We start from the raw sequence: 17,957 nt of genomic DNA, 5'->3' as shown, positions 1-17,957 counted from the left end.
TATATTAATGAATATAAGGGTCCAAGAAAAAAAAAAGAATGATTAATGAATCTCAATTGCATTAATTCATACTAAAAGACAAAGCAAAAAGAATCAATTAATAGCATAATTTTGAAAGTTTCTGATCAGATGATCTTAAGATATACGTGTGTGTATGTATATATATATATATATATATATATGTCTTGTCTGTTTCCACACGCATACAATGAACAACTTTCGTGTTCATATTATATGATTCCTAATTAGGTCAATGGTTCATGTTTAATTAATCACAACTTCGTACCCAACAAGTACTTAAGCATAATTAATATCTTATGTAGACAGACTTTAATATTCCCAATGAGGCAATGAACTAGGGCTGAGCTCCGATTCCGACTCTCTGTCGGAATCGGAATTCCGACTTCCGATTCCAACTTTTGTCGGAGTCGAAATCGAGCTCCGATTCCGATTCTGTTTGGAATTCGGAATTCCGACTTCCGATGTCCGAACGGAAGTCGGAATTCCAACTTCCGGACGGAATCCCAAATTCCGACTTCCGGTAGGAATTTCGAATTCCGATCGGAAATCCGAATTCCAACTATAATTCCGACTTCTTTATTTTAATAGGTTTTATCTTCTTTTAAATTTATTTTATCATTGTTTAATAAAAACTCTCACTTTATATATAAATTATTCTTGTTTAGTATTTCTCAATTAAACAAATATGAATTATTTTATTGAATGGAGTTTGAATATGTATTAAATATTTTCTACTCTATTAATATTTCTCTTTTTTGTTTTTTTATGTGACACAGTGACAGTGATGCTAGCTTGGTACTTGAAAGGTGAAACTTTAGTTTTTATTAATTTGATGTATTTTTGTATAGATTTCATTCTTATTTTCAATGTAATTGAAATATATAAAAGCTTGAATACGTTAAATTGTATAATTAATTAATTTTCCTGATACAACGAGTATTTGTACAATATTTTCATCCTAAAATATCAAATCGATCTCTTGTTGAACACGTTAGACTGCATAATTAATTATTATACATAATTCAGAAGATCATAAACAATGAATAATAGAAATAACAGCCTATTTCAAAGTTTGATTAAACAGTCCATAAGAATAAGCATTTTGATTCAACAAAAAAAAAAAAAAAACATCATTTGCAGCATCGTAGTTGGTCATTTGAAATACCTGAAATTAAGATAAAAAAGTATTCAATCAATAAATGTAACCAAATATTGATCCAGAAAATTGAACATAGTAAAAGTAAAATTTAATTACCATTAATACTAATAAAGATTAAGTTAATTCTGATATCAACTTATCTTTATCCATACTCCATCAGTCATCGGCAACTATACTGGAGTTCACAATTACATCTGTGAAATGATAAAAAAAATATAAATTAAATAAATTTATGAAATCATAAAAATAATTAAAATAATCAATAATAAAAAAACAAGTAAAATAAGGTTACCATCTTCAAGCCTATAGCTCTCATTATCAATGCCAATGCTATCTAGTCCAAAGGGTGTATCACTGATCCAGTTCTGTGTGCAAATGAGGGCCTCCACCGTTGATGGTGACAAAGAACTCTGGAAAGCATCCAACACTCGATCTCTAGTGCTAAATGTCGACTCAGATGCAACCGTCCTAATAGGAATGGCTAGCACATCTCGGGCAATACGGGAAAGGATTGGATACTTGATGGAATTAGTCTTCCACCAAATGCATATCTCAAATGTAGGACTAGGTGCCTCGACCTCTTCCATAAAATACCGTTCAACCTCTGAAGTACACCCCATAATATTCTTCGATGCAACAAGCTGATGATACTCATTCATGATGTCGTAATTCCTACGGCGTCAAGGCAATGCACCTACTGGGCTAAAGTCATCAGAGGGAGGTGTCGGAGTCACGTGTGAGGTACCCGCTGAAGATGAAGGTTGTCCACTATTTTTGTAGTGATTGTACAAGTCATCAAGATCGGTTTTAAGCACTGTAATCAACGATGCAGCCTTCATTGCCCCAAGGACGGAATTTGCCCAATATTCTATTACGGTCAACTTGATTCGGGGGTCAAGGATCACAGCCACAAAGAGTAATCTATTTATCTTCTCAACTTGCCCCAATATTTATTATATTTGGACAGCATCCTCTGAGCCATACCAGATAGAAGTCCGCTAGGGTCATCACAACCATCTTCCAAGTGGTGGTGTAGTGTCAAGATCTGACTGAACCACAAGTTTGCAGTCGTATATGCGGATCTAGATATTTTCATTGTAATATCATAAAAAATCTGTAAAAATGTGACAAAAAATCCTACACTCGTCCAATCATGTGTATCCGGCGGATCGAGCCCCTTTCCGACAGGCACCAGCAAAGCATACTTAAGGCCCCCATCTTCCACCTCCATCCGCTCAAACACTTTTGGTACCTCTGTGCCACATCCAACATCATATATGTAGAGTTCCATCAAGAAGGAACATCTAAGCACAACATCCGTGAATGTTTTATCCCAAGTTGTTCTTCTATTGCCTTAAAGTTTTTCAGCCTTTGGGGGGAAGCCCTCACATACCGCACAATGTTGCGGACTTTTGTAATGAAATCGTCAACCTCTTTTAACCCCTTAGTCACAATCAGGTTGATTATGTGAGCACAACAACGAATATGGATAAACTCATGGTCCCGGATGACATCATCTCTCACTCTCGTATTCCACTTGAACCATTCAATTGCAGTATCATTGGCACTGACATTGTCAACTGTAATGCATAAAACTTTCTGAATTCCCCAATCTTTCAAGCAATCATCCATTGCCACCCCAATTGATGCACCCTTATGATCACTAATTTCTTTGAATCCAATAATCCCTTTTTTTAAAGTCTATGAACTGTCAATATAGTGTGCTGTAATACACATGTAGGAAACATTTTGTATAGACGTCCATGTGTCAGTCGTAAATGAGACTCTCTGGCCAATCCTCACAAACATTTGTATCATTTCAGCCTTCTCTTTTAAATGCATTTTCATACAATCTTGCACCACTGTATACCATGACAGCAATGGGAATCGTGGCTCAATGAGCTTGATAAACTTTCAGAATCCTCTTTTCTCAACTGTAGTAAAAGGCATCTCATCTTCAATGATCATCTCGGCAAGCACATCTCTCAACATCTTCTCACTGTATTGAGGGATAACCATTTTCTTAAGTTGCGTACCATCAGTCGCGGTAGAAGTTTCATAACTCAGCATTGTCTGATCTTTGGCCGCCAATCCCTTCGCTATCTTATACCTCCTGCAACCATTTAGATGTGATATCAAACAAGTAGTGCCTTGTTTCTTTGAATGACATGCAACTTCTTGGCCACAATGGTTGCAAGCCGCGTGCGGTTCTGAGGGATCACCGTTAACCTTGGTGAAATGTTCCCACCTCCATAATCTTTTTTTATTTGATCATAGACGTGGTGGCTTGGCCCTCGCGGATGGAGATGGTACATCCGGCTCATCCCCAATACCCATCTCATCCTCCTCATTAAATGTATCCTCATCTTCTATATTTACGGGGAGTGAGAATCGACTACTTGCACATGAAGTTTGTGTTCTGGAAGTGGGTCTCGATCTCGGTGCTGGGGACGGTATTGTGGCATATTGATCCTGTTCTGGAGTCCCATATGGTTCTTCCTCCATAGTTTGAAATCTGATACATATAATAGGTGATGCAATCATGCAAGACTACATCTTTGAAAGAGTAAATGGTTAAATATGGAGTTCTTATAAGATCATGGGAGTAAATGGATCAACATCTAAAATAAAGACGGCATTAAGAGTCAAGTCTCCAAAAGACAAAATATACACATCTCCATAAATTACATCATCATAAATAACATCATCATGTAGTATATATATATATATATGTACGAGAGATATTAATTTATAGTGAAAGAAAAAAACTTTGAAAAAGTGGCTCATGAGTAGTACTTAATCCGTAAAGATCATAGCTAATTTTTGGGTTTTATTGTGCTTTTCTTTTTTTGGGTTTGGAGGGGGGGGGCTGTTACAATTCATTTACATCTATCCCAATGCATAGTTATAACTCCTAATTTTGCAATCATAGTTATAATCTAATGCGTATTGTTATTAGATTCCTAGGAGCTGATATTGCTCCTTTGTGATGTTATATGGTTGTTTCCACTGAGACAAAATGCATTGATTGGTGTACGTGTATCTTGTACATGAATGATTTTTTTTTTATTTGTAAGCATTAGACTGTAAAACTATCAATGCATAAACAATGCCAAAGGAGGTCAATCTTTCATGTTTTACTTCTTGCTTATGTGGTCTTGCCTCATTCTATTAACAGGAGAAAGCACTTCCAAGAAGCAAGTACAAAGAAGATGTTTTCATCAACAACCATACAAGTGTTTGGGGTTCATGGTGGATGGATCATCAGTGGGGCTACAAGTGCTGCAAGCAAACGATCCGAAACAGCTATTGCACTGGTGCTGCTGGAATATAAGCTTCTGAGGCTGCAACAGATCTTATGAAGGCTAATATCGCTCGTAAGGAAGCTACTGAAGGTGTGTTCAGTTCCAGTCATTTTTCTAGGTCCTATTTTTATGGAAATAGGAAGCTTATGTGTTGATTATAAAGTAAAAAAACTTATTTACCTATAAATAAATAAATAAGAAAGCGTATATATTTATTTAACTTGACATTGTATTATGAAACATTACAACAGAGATACCTTCACCAGTAGAGGAGAAAAGGCTTGCTACTTGGGGAACTAATGTCCCAGATGACTTGGTTTTGGATAAGAAGTTACTGGCTGAAGCACTTAAAAAGGTGAATGAAGGCCTGACCTTCAATAACTATTATTTTCATCTTACTCTTATTATTCTTTACGGCCTTGCCAACAATGCTCAGGTGGTATGGGTCTTGGTGTTTGTAACTTTTGCACTTAATGTACTTATAAAAAAAAAAAAAAATTCTACACTCAATGCTACTCACACCTTAAAACTTGAATTGTTTCTTAGAAGAAGTGGAATATAAAAGATTAGGAGCAATCTAGCTCTAGACAGGTCAAGAGCTGCCTGTGAATTTATATTTGAACTGGCCTAACCTTTAGTTATATATTTTTAGATTTTTAGTTAATGTGTATATATATATATAAATTAGGACATATATATTATAATGTATATTGTTGAACCCAAGGTTTCAAGTTTCATGTGATTATAAATCTACACATAGATTTTGATGATAACAAATGAATTCAAAGAATAAAGGAGTTTCAAGCTCAAATTGTTCACACAATGGAATCAAGCACATCAAAGAACCAAGCATGAGCAAGAAAGAAATAAGTTCACATTAAAGTCATAGAGTAATGTTGTAAATCTCTTAAAATTCGAAATTAGGATTAATGCTCAAAATTAATATTTTATCATAAAGCATTAAAATACATTTTCCACGTGTGCATGAATATTTTTTGAAAATTAAATTGGAAAATTTTGAAAGATGATTGATTGTCATTTTTTGCATGTGCATGCCTTGATTAAAGGGTTGAACTTTGAAAATATTAAAACTGATTGATTGTCATCTTTCACATGTGCATGTTTTATTTGAATATTTTCAAAAGTAATTGATGTTTTTTTAGACTTATACAAAAGGTAGATGATTTTGTTTGAAATTTTTGAAAAGTAAAGTGTGCTCATTTTGTCATATACAAAAAGTAAAAGATTAGGTTTGAATTTTTTGAAAATGAAAGTGTGCTCCTTTTGTCATATGCTAAAAGTAAAAGATTGGGTTTGATTTTTTTGAAAAAAATGAATGATGTTGTCTTTGACAATTAAAAAAGAAGAACCTTTTATTTGAATTTTTTGAAAAAGTGAATGATGTTGTCTTTGACATGTGAATCTTTTTAAATTTGAATATGAAGTCTCATATGCCTATAAATAGATCATTTGAGAGCTTCACATTCACAACACCAAGAGCATACAACATTCATTCAAAACTTTCATTCTCTCTTCTCTAAACATTGAGCCTTAATCTTTATTCATTTTGAGAGATATAGTTTGCGCTGTATTGTTCTTATTTAACTCATTGAGGAGTATTTTCTGATAACCTACCCACTATCAGCTTTTGTATCAAAAAAATGGTGTGTATAACCCTTGTACGTGTAGAAAGTATTCTACACGGGGAATAGTTGAATCACCACGTGTAAGGTGATTGTAAGTGTAGAGGGTGTTCTACACGGATCCTTTGTAGCGGTGTTGTTCAAAGATGTAATAGGTTTCTATCTCCACCTGAAAGAGGTTGAATAGTGAATTTGAGAATTCTCAAGGGGTAGCTTGAGGCGAGAACGTATGCAGTGGGGCCGAACCTCGTTAACATACTGAGTTTGCTTCTCTCTTACCCTTACTCTTTATATTTATTGTTATTTCATATTTTGTTTATATTTTATATTATATATTTGATTTATAATTGTTATTTTTTTAATACAACTCAATTCACCCCTCCTCTTGTGTTAGTCATCTGGGCAACATATATATATAAAGTGGACCCCAACATCCACGAAAAATTCATGTATTGGCTTCACAAAAAAGACATGCATAGCAGCTAATTCGGTCGGTCAAAGAAGTGGGGATGCATGGTGTACTCAGGTGGGCTGGCATGCATGCTAGCTAAATATATATATATATATATATGTTAATACCCAAGCCCCCTTAACCACTCTACTAAATAAATCATCAGATGAAAAAAAAGTAAATTATCACTTGATTTTTACATTATTGTCATGATAGAGTAAATTATTCAGGCAGGAAGAGGAGAAGAGCAGCAAGTAATTTTTACAAAGATTTTAATAGATAGGCCATCAATCGAGAAGCAAAGACATTAAAAGGGAACTGCAATATATATTTATTTTTATGTCAATAAATTTGGTGCAATACCAGGCACATGATGATATATGTACAAACCAAACCAAGGCTGAAAATGAAAAACGGTTCCTCAATATATTCACATTTCACAACGTCGTTCACAATTCACAGAACAATTCCAATTATCAAATAATCCGTTTAAATAAAATTCGGAATCGGAATACACAATCGGAGTCACCTATATTTACCGATTGGAAAAAACTGGTCGGATTTGGCACTGCAGCGACGACTACCTCTGGCAGTCTACAACGGACGTAGGTCAGTGGGGGGCTGCGGCTTCATGCGGCGTGCGGCGTGAGAGGTCTGTGGAGGTGAGACCGTGAGAGGCTATTGAGTATAGTGATTCTGTGAAATCACTCAAATCGGTGATACTGTGATGGACGGGGACCCTCGCGGCTCGAGGTTTGCACTTTGCAGTCGGATGCAAGTTAGCCGTGATTCAAAATAACATCGTTCCCATTTAAATGAAACGACGCCGTTCCAGTCAATAAGAAAAAATAATCCAGCTGCAAAACGACGTCGTTTTGCAATTGGATAATTTTTTTTAAAGAAAGTCGGAAATCGAAAATCGGAACCAATAGGGGTACCGATTCCAATTCCAACTTCCGACTCGGAATCGGATTCCGATTTCTAAAACTTCTGACTCCACTAAAGTTAGAATCGGAGCGGAAATCGGTCAAAAGAATTTTGAACACCCGTACAATGAACTTTAATTTTGATTATTAGATCGATTAAGATCATAATGTAGGATATATTAATTAATTATATGCTGTTGATGACAGCTCAATGACATGATGGTCCCCAGCTGGAATCGAAACCTTAAAACCTTCGGCTGATTCTAATTAATTAGTTACTAAACCATACCCAAGTGGCCAAGAACCAAAAAAAAAACAAAACACGCAAGTGGCTGTAATCACTTGCATGTGTTTAGAATCCCATTATCTATTAATAATTTAATTGACAACAACAAAAAAAGAGAGAATAGTGTTTAATAAAATAGACAAATTGCTCATGAAGATGACTGTGGACTGTCGATAATATCGTCACCTAGGCCTGCAACCCGGCCGAGCTAAACAATCGGGTTTGCGCATCTCACACTTTTGATCCAGGATTGATCAGTATAGGAAATGTGATAAATAATATCTTCTCATGCATTTCTTCAAAGGGAGAAGTTTTGTAATTGTATATAATTTCTAATGATTTTAAGGAAGTTCAACTGTACTATTTACTAATTTTTTTAGAGTATAATTAATATATAAGCGCTCTTATGCCAATAAACCTGTGATTTTTTCTTATAATATTATCATATAAAGCCTGGTTTGAATTTAAAGATGAGATGAGATAATTTTAGATGAAAAATAAAAGTTAAATAAAATATTTTTATTATTTTTTTGAGATTTAAAAAAATTGAATTGAGATTTAAAAAAGTTAAATTGTGTATTATATTTTGTATGAGAATTTGAAAAAATTATAATGATGAGATAATATGAGATCACTTCCCAACCCAAACCAAATTATCTTGATTTGCAAGACTCAACACGAGATTTTAAGAATTCTAATAATGCCCAAGATTCTCGATTTAATCTATTCTTTTAGAATGGCATCATCTTCAAATCACATACAATAGCATCGACTAACGTTTTAGAATTTCTGGTATCATTCCAACTGATGTAATCCGAACTTGTACTTACTTGATCATGAATTAATCCAATTCCAATAGAGCTCTTAACATTCAAAACTTTTCTACCTGTTGATCCCTGTAATTACACTATTAAGAAATGCATTTTTTGTTGATTCAATATCATTTCTGTCCTCCGTCCAACCTGGGGGTAGGGAACCCACCAATGTCTCAGATCAATTCATCTAACATGAGGATGATCACCCAAAAAACATAAAGGTCTGAAATTAACAGGCTTCTGCACCATGTTTTATAAAACTCCGCAATATCCACTATCTGCTCCACTCATAGTCTCCCCCATATCTGGAACTAGCACTATTCACACGGCTGGTATCATCTGGCTTTATTGAATTTGCATAAGCGTGCCAGCCTAAAAGGTATGGCAAGATAAACTGCATAGAAAAAAAAGGGTACCATAAATTATAAGAAATTTGAAATACTCTGCATGCAAAACAGACTTCGCATAAAAAAGAAGAAGAGCAACAAGTAAATGCAAGAAATCAAGCTAAGATGCAGTAGATCTACATGGCCAAGGATTAAAACCAGCCTATTTGTTCACTAATATCTCTGATCAAATCCAGTCTTGCCCAAGTGTCCTTTGAGATCCATCAACTTTCAGATGTCTTTTGACATCATGGCAAGCAGACTGCCATTACTCCCACACATACAATCCAAACATGTCCATGTGTGTGGGTTCATGCAGCCTTCTCCCGCATAAAAAGAAAAACATGCACAGAGAGAGAGAGAGAGAGAGAGAGAGAGAGAGGAATATCATACATTAAAAGCTGAGTTGAGGACAGTGAACTCTGCTCTGGTAATAGGAATATAAATGCTCTCATCCACATTTAAAATATTGTTCTGAACACCTTCAAAATATGGCATAAAAAAATAAGATATGGAGCAAGTTACACAGATTAATTACTTCAAAATCTTAATGGGTAAAAAATGATACACTTGAACTTAGTTTGTTATCCAAGTAAAATACCACAAACAAACACCTTCTGGCTCCAATCAGGAAGTAGATATGGATGCATAGGGGTCGTTGATAAGGATCAATTATTAAAATCTCATACAGATTAGTTAGCAAATATCCGATGACAAACTAACTTCTTATAAAATATTGGATCCCCAATTTCTATTAATATATCACATACACATCATTTGATGAAATGAGATACTTTTATCAAGTTATAGTAAATATTATAACATGACTATGGTAACAAATAGGAAAAAGTTGAAAACAACAAAGCCTCTATCTGCAGTACACTGGTGGAATTTGGAATAAACCATTCCGCAACTTCAAAAAAATTGACAACTAACGCATCACATATAATTATAACATTATAAAGCAAATAATATCCAAATGCTCACTGCCAATACTTGATGAAAAAGAGATTTACTAAGGTTAAAGAAATGGCCAGAACCGTCAGGAAGAGGCTCCACTTTCAACACCTTCCTGACCTTTCCCTCATCACTGCAAAACAGAACAACCTTCTATACATAATACACAACAGCAAAAGCTTATGCAAACTAACTCTTCATATTGTCATCAACAAGAGCAATGCAACATTTATCAATGATAACTTGGGCAAGTCCTTGCATATCTCTATGTGCATCGATACAACACATATTGTTACAAGAATACCAACCTTCTTCACTCATGCATCTGTATCATTATAGAAGATGAAGATGGATGTATTCATAGTATGGTCAAAATGGATCTATAATTTTATATAAAGGAAAGCAACACGATCAGAATCTAAAGTTCACATTAATCATTAAAAAAGTCAAACTAACAATTAGACAGCACATGGGAAGATTTTGCACCAGAAAGCTATCTTTGATCTCCATGTTCCACACGTAGAAATTGAAAGGCATAGAGTAAGCAGTACCTTTTTCCCTTAAAAGGATCATGAAAAAATTCACACGAATCCCTAGTGCCAAGGCTAACAAGAGTTCCAATTTCCATCACTGATAGTGAGAATACCTACATTCAAACAAATCAAAGCATCATGTTGCATTTGAACCCCTAAGATATCTGCAAAGATGTAACGCTCCAATGGAAGGCCCAATCCACATGGCTTATACTCCAAAATGACTAGTCAATTATACAATTGGAGCACCATTGGAACCTTATAAAAAGCAAGAACTTCTCCTTCCCAAATAATGTGAAATCCTATACACCACCTACCCTCAATCTTATCATATGGGGGGTATCACAATCTACCCCCCTTAAATTCTCGACATCCTTGTCGGGTCTGTCTGTTGTAGGTGGCACGGCTCAAGTCCCACATTTCTGGTTGGGATAGGCTCTGATACCATTTGTAACACCCTAATGGAAGGCCCAATCCACATGGCCTATACTCCAAAAGGACTAGTCAATGATACAATTGGAGCCCCATTGGAACCTTATAAAGAGCAAGAACTTCTCATTCCCAAGTAATATGGGATCTTATACATCACCTACCCTCAATCTTATCATATGAGGGTATCACCAAAGAATTCACATTTTATCAACTTGTATACACTCATAATAAATGTCATGTTAAATAATTTTTTTTTGATAAGTAAATGTCATGTTAAATAATAAGCAACTGTTGACGACATTGTAACTAGCATCAGCTGAAGAGGGTTCACAACACAAGCAAGAAGAAGCTCAAGTTCTTCTTCAAGATTTTTGCCATAGAAAAAAGTGGCACAAGTTATAAATAGAAATACATTTTTTTTTTTTTTGAGAGAGAGAGAGAGAGGATCTTTTCTTAACGAAATGTAAATTTATAGATTAACCCCACAAGAAGACAGTGCTTGAAATTGAATTGACACATACCAACAAGACCCAAACATGCAGAGAATTAAGGAATAACATAATAGGCTGAATAATTTGACCATGTAGCCCCATTAACTTTAAATGAACACACAAACACACAAGCACATGCCCAGTATGTATATGGAAAGTGTTTAATAAATAATATTCATATATTGGCCCAAAAATAAATGTTGTTTCTTATAAATGTAATAGGCCAACACACTTGCTACAAATAACATTCTAAAAGAATCTCAAAGGAAGCCCATGTAAAGGTTTCCATGTTTTAAAAAGCCACGCGGATTGGAAGGTAATTGTAAGACCCCAAGTTAAGTATAGTAAGGTGGTGAATGGGATCCCACATTTCTTGAAAAGAAATTGTTGCCCTTTTTTTTATTAGCACCAAGTGTTCGAGAACAAAGTCTCGACTAATCTCGAGGGTGCACACACCCCTTAGCAAGGAGTTTACCACAAATGCACCTCGAGTAATTCAAAGGGAAGTTTCCCCAGTCTGATGGCCTCTAGAAATTATTTGTACCCAAGAGGATTTGAACCTTAGACTTGGAGGGATCATCCTGCCCAGATCAAGGCCTTTACCACTTGAGCCAAACCCCAGGGTTAAGAAATTGTTGCCCTTTATAATGATTCCAGGGAGATTTAATTATAACCTTAACAAGTTCTTTTGAAGCATGGATTCAAATGTTACTTGGGCATTCCTTGAGTCATAATAAATGGCATTATAGAAAATCCTAACCAAAAGGGTAGGATTTGAGTCATGTCACATATGATATTGAAATGACTAGACAAGAACGTCGAAAATTTAAGTGGGGAAAATTGTAATACATTGCTTGGGAAATGGGAAGGAGAAGTTGTTGCCTTTTCTAATGATTCCAAGGGGCTCTAATTTCTTTCAATGGTATTCAAGGGGCTTTAATTGTAATCTTGACTAGTAATTTTGGAGTATGAACCCAGATGTTTCTTGGACTTTCCTTGGGTCGTTACAATAAGCATTAGAAAGATTAAAACATTGATATACAAAAAAGTTCTAAATCATTACGAAAAGACGTTCTAAAACATTGCTGCACAATTACATCGTCAATCTTTGAATCAATCCTTCAGAAGGCAATAATTGAGTTACAACAAAATACCATCATTGACCCTGGGATGTACACAAAGGTTACCACACCATTTGCAAAGTCCTTTGAAATTCAGATTGCGCAAAATTTCACAACACTACCTAACATCTCCCATAACTTCAACATTTTTATTGTAGTAACAAAAAAATGAAGATCACCTGCTTTCTGTTCCAATCATATTGCCGAACAGCCGCTGCAGGAGCAAACTGAAGCAGCACAAAACCTTCCTTGGAGAGTTTGAGTGACCCTGACTGCATACAATACAAATCATCACAAGATGCATCCCTCTTCCGCAATCATTAATAACTCAAAGAAACATGTTTCTAATATGAAAAATAAAATAACCTAAAGAAGCTTCAATGAAACATACATCCAAAGGCGTGAACTCGGGAGCTCTGGGCTCTACCGTAAGGACTGCCTTCCCTTTGTATATTGAGTGACCCACAAAATACCTGGGCGGGAATGGTCCCGCTATACACACAAAGCGAACCAAACCATAATTCCATTATCAACGCTTTAAACTTAGAAATGTTAACTCAACCCCCTCTTCGGTCTGTCTTATTCTAATCATTACAAATGGTAGCTGAAATCAAACAAATTTAGAGAAACAATCAAACTAGGCTAAGCTAGGCTGAGAAATTCAATAAACACTCCATTTGGTCGCCGAGAATACCGAGGAAGAAAAAAAAAAAAAAACTAAGAGAATTAAGAGACCAAAATTTTAAGAAATTATGCTTTTCCTACGTTCTTCCTCGGCAAGCAAACAGAGGTTCGAGCTTCTATATATACTTTTCTGCTAGTTTTTTTTTTTTTTTTTTTTTTTTTTTTTTTTTTTTTTTACCAGGAAAGAAAGAAAAAGAAATAGGAATAGTGAAAGAACCTCCTCCGGAAGTCTCTGAAGCAAGGGAGTTGTTTGAAGCGGACGCCGTGGCGGACCTCGGCCGTTCGAAGTCCTGGGAGTGGCGGCAGTTCAGGGAGAGTTTCTTGGTGGAGATGCTTGGGTTAAAAGCGATGCGTTTGGTTGAAAGTGAAGGGTTAAAGTGGAGTTTAGGGTTTTGCGTAGAAGCTAGTGGCGAAGATAGGGACTGTAGTCGCAGCATCCCTGCTCCTTTCTTTGCTGTTGTTTCTGCTTCACTCTTCCCGGCTATGCTTTCTTTGAAACCTCCGTTTTACAATTTTAGCAATGCTACGTTGGTCTCAGTTTGGCATAGATGCGCCGCGTCGCACGAGGGATCGTGGCACTGCAAACTGAAGGACAAACGAGATATATGGCCTCTTTATTTATCCAAATTTAAATATAGGATTTCTCCTCTTATTTTATTATTATAATTTTTTAAAATTTTTATTTAAAATATATTAAATAATTTAATTTTTTTAAATTTTAAAATAAAATTAATATTAAAAAATTATATTATAATAATATTTTATTTAATTTTTAATAAAATATTTTATCTCATTTCCTTTAAACTGTCTAACCAAAACGTAAGACAAATATTCTACAGTTGTAGGCCTGAGTTTTGTCATATTTTTTTACTTTTTTTTTTTAAATTGTCATATTTTGTAAATTTATTGGTTATATTTTTTAATCAAGTAAATATATTTTATTTTAATTATCATAATTTATAATATGCATTTTCACAATAACTTTATAATTAATAACATAACGCTAGTATCGTTCTAATTAAATTATTATTATTTACCTATATTTCCAAAGTAAACTAATCGATAAAATTATCTGAACGTATATTTTACTCCTATTTTACCCCTATTTGGATTGAATGAGAGATGGAGATAATTGGAAGAATTTGTAGATGTTTGAATCAATCTTGTGCAAGGAATGGGATGAATTAAGATGAGAAAAATATCATAGACTGGTTAAGTTATTGCTGATCTACAAATAATGTTGAGCTACTATAGCTAAAAGCTTAGATGTTATTAAATACCTAATCCAATGCAAATCACTTTTGGGTTCAGTTAGCCAAAACTTAAGGAGAATTGCCTACTCTAACGTCAATGCTCTTTGCATAAGAGAGATTAAGGTGGTATTGGTAATATGGAATCTCTTTGGAACGAAAAACTGGTAATTCAATCTGGTAAAATGTTTCGCTCTTCCATATGTATAAAGATAATATCGACTTATTTTGTCATGGGGATGTGACATTCACACGATGGAGTTGCAGTGGGACTATAATATCTCAATGGAAGGCTCAAACCAGACATCTATTTTAAAATGACTAATCAGTGATACAATTGGAGTTAGGGCTGAGCAAAAATCCGACAATTTAATTCTGACTCCGCTCTTGCTCCAGTCAGAGTTTTTTCCTTAAAAAGTCGGAGTTGGAGTTAGAGGTGGCATTGAATCGATTCCAACTTTACCTTCCAACTCTGACTCCGATATTGTACATATTTTATAAAAAAAAATATATATGTATTTTTTTATATATTAATCATATATATTTTATATAACTATATCTTATATAGTTAGTTAAATTCAATAATATACTAGTATAAGAAAATTATTATTAAATATACTTATACTATAATATAAATAGACTTAATTGAGCAATAATATTTTAGTATATATAAACACCATACTATTACTACCATGTAATGATGTGATATTAAATTATTAATGTACAATAACATGTAATACTAATATATAATAACGTGTAATGCTAATGTATAATAACAAATGTATAATAACATTTAATATTAATGTATAATAATTAAAGTATAATAATATATACTAGTAATGTATAATAATCAATATATAATAACATTTAATACTAATGTATAAACATTAATGTACAATAACATATAATACTAATGTATAAGCCCTTTATTCTCTCAATCCTCACTTTCAAAATTCTCTCGTGTAAGACTTATTTCATGTTTTTTGCTTCCAATCATTTTGAAAATTAATCTCCTCGTAAGTATTATATTTTTAATGAAGTTAATTTTATCATCTATAATTTCCATCTTTTATGTTTATTTATGCATATGGTCAATTATACCGCCTCTATATATTGATATCATGCATATGATCGATTATACCGCTTATTATTATTATTATTATTATTATTATTATTATTATTATTATTATTATTATTATTATTATTATTATTATTATTATATACCTATTATATTTTATCTAGGATACGTTAGTTTCAGCTAATTTCTTCAAGTCTGTTTTTGCTGATAATGGATGTTAATTGAGCTTAAAATCTACTCCTCTAGACTAGAACTTTAGGGGCTTTGGTAATTTTTAAAATATTTTTAAAACATTATCATAATTATATTTTTCTACCATTTGACAGAGATTTGACGGTCTAAGAACATAATAGTTTTGAGAGAGAGATGAGGTTTGATAACATATTCCCACTGCTTAATCCAATTTAATTTTGTTTTGAGGAAGAAAAGAAGAATTGGTGAACTTGCTTTAATGTGGATGGATAATCATTTTGTGTCGAGAAAATTGTAAGACTTTCTAGACACAGATTCAATTATTTTTTTTGAAATACCTTGTTCTCTTCAAACTCAACATTCTCCACCTGAATCTTCAATTATTGTTTTTCATAAAATTACCATTAAACATGTAATACTAATTTTTTATGTATAAACACTAATGTATAATAACATGTAATACTATAGTATAATAACATATAAATAAATATTAGTAAAATAGTAATTGTTAATAATCAATACTAACAATTAAATTTAGAGATAAAAAATTTATAAAAACTATAAATAAATAAACTTATGACTAAAACAAAGATTAATTCTTTAAAATTGGTTTAGGGTTTAGGAAAAAAAGGGCCCAATACAAATGTTGGGCCAATACAGTGAATACACTGTAGTGGTGCAGGCCAACCCACCCAAAATGGCCAAAACAAAAAATGGCTTCGTTTTGACTCTGTTTTGTTCACAAATAAAGGTGTAAAAAAAAACCAGTGAACCAGTAAATTGGACCGGACCGGATGGAATAGGTGGGGTTTGGTCCAGTACCGAGTTTGGTTTAGTTCGGTACTAGTTTTATATTTCTTAAAACCAGTTAAAATCGGTCAAGTTCTTATTTTTCTTTTTCTAAAATTGAACTAGACCCGACCGAATCGGTTCATATATATTTTTTAATTTTTCATATTGTATATTATTTTTATATATAATATATAATTTTTATATATAATATATAATTAATAAAATAGTTTAGTATTATATGATAAATTACTAATTAATATAATTTTAAATTTTAAAATATAATATCACTATAGTTTATTGTATTAATAGTTATACTAATACTATATTACTATATATTATAATATACTATAATATATCATTATGTTATATATTATAATATAGTACAATATATTATCAGTATAATATATTAAAACCGAAAAACTGGATTGAACTGAACCGAACCGATTTAGAGGGGTAACGGGTGCGAAATCGATTCTTGAAAATAAAAATGCAAAATCGGTTCATAATGGTTCAGTTTTAAATTTTATCTAAAACCGAACCAATTACACACCCTAGCTGCAAGAAGTTAAGAACGGTGGTTTAGCCTCAACTCCTAGTCGGCGTTCAACCAGCCTGGTGTTCACCTAGGTAAGCCCCTCTCTCTTCTCCTGAGTCCCATCGCCTATCTCTCCTTTGTCTCCAGTCACCTAGCTCTCTTTGTCTTCCTTTTCTCCTGACGTTCACTTGTTTTGTTTTGATGTTTTATTTTCTCTAAAATATTATAGGGTTTCAAGGCTAACCAAGCTGCAAGGTGACAACAGTCCCCGTCACCTCTCTCTGTCTCTCTTTCAATATCACTGAATCAGACTCTTAGAGTGAGTTTTTTTTTTCTTACGCATTCTTTTACTGATTTGATTTCGTAGTTCAAATGAAAAATGGGTTTTTAGTAATCAACCCACCCGAGTCTGATTTTTAGATTTTTAGATTTTATGTTTAATCATTGTTGATGGATTGTTAATCACTGGAAAGCATAGTTGAGTGATTTTAATCACTATTGCCGATCTGTTGTTGGTTTTGTTTCTCATTATTGATTTCAATCATTGAGAAGGCTATTGTGGGCTTAATTACAACTAATCATTGTTTATATATTTGCATATTAATTTTGAAGCAAATTACCTCTTTAACTCAAGCACATTGCCATTCTTGATCCAATACAGATTACTTTTTTCATTATGATTCATGTGTTATTTTTATAAATTTATATAGTATCTTATTTCCTCACTAATTTTATTCTTTTTTCTTCCGTCACAACTTGGAATGGCACTCACTTTATTGGTTCTTTTGTTGGAATGGGAACAACATTTTTTTTTTTTTTTGGTTGGAATGAGAACTTCTTGTTGATGGATGATGGGTTGGTTGAATATTTTGGGATGATAGATGATGGATGATGGATGAT

At 33.5% G+C, this 17,957-nt stretch overlaps 1 protein-coding gene across 2 annotated transcripts; it reads right to left on the bottom strand.

Moving 5' to 3' along the window:
• Positions 1 to 8,596: 8,596 nt before the first annotated feature.
• On the bottom strand, positions 8,597 to 13,815 carry LOC122313896 (single-stranded DNA-binding protein WHY1, chloroplastic-like). 2 transcript variants are annotated; one of them, XM_043129193.1, is made up of 7 exons: positions 13,428 to 13,815; positions 12,918 to 13,036; positions 12,706 to 12,798; positions 10,501 to 10,595; positions 10,009 to 10,082; positions 9,386 to 9,474; positions 8,597 to 9,000 (listed from the first exon to the last, which is right to left on the bottom strand). In XM_043129193.1, the coding sequence occupies exons 1-7, from the start codon at positions 13,645 to 13,647 to the stop codon at positions 8,881 to 8,883; spliced, it is 810 nt and encodes a 269-aa protein (XP_042985127.1). In that variant the 5' UTR covers positions 13,648 to 13,815; the 3' UTR covers positions 8,597 to 8,880. The 2 variants fall into 2 exon arrangements, with proteins under 2 accessions (XP_042985127.1, XP_042985128.1); XM_043129194.1 differs by having other exon boundaries at positions 12,918 to 13,018; positions 13,428 to 13,813.
• Between the last annotated feature and the right edge of the window lie 4,142 nt (positions 13,816 to 17,957).

Source organism: Carya illinoinensis, chromosome 6 (genome assembly GCF_018687715.1).
Source record: "Carya illinoinensis cultivar Pawnee chromosome 6, C.illinoinensisPawnee_v1, whole genome shotgun sequence".
Classification (NCBI taxonomy): domain Eukaryota; kingdom Viridiplantae; phylum Streptophyta; class Magnoliopsida; order Fagales; family Juglandaceae; genus Carya; species Carya illinoinensis.
This window is presented reverse-complemented; position numbering and strand designations above follow the sequence as displayed.

What these genes read in the sequence shown, in the direction of transcription:
- LOC122313896 (XM_043129193.1), bottom strand. Translation starts at nt 13,647, where the DNA reads ATGCTGCGACTACAGTCCCTATCTTCGCCACTAGCTTCTACGCAAAAC. An exon ending in GATCCTTTTAAGGGAAAAAG is followed by an intron (nt 10,083 to 10,500) that starts GTACTGCTTACT and finishes TCTGTTTTGCAG; the next exon opens with TGATGAGGGAAAGGTCAGGA. An exon ending in TCCTCAACTCAGCTTTTAAT is followed by an intron (nt 9,001 to 9,385) that starts GTATGATATTCC and finishes TTTTCTATGCAG; the next exon opens with TTTATCTTGCCATACCTTTT.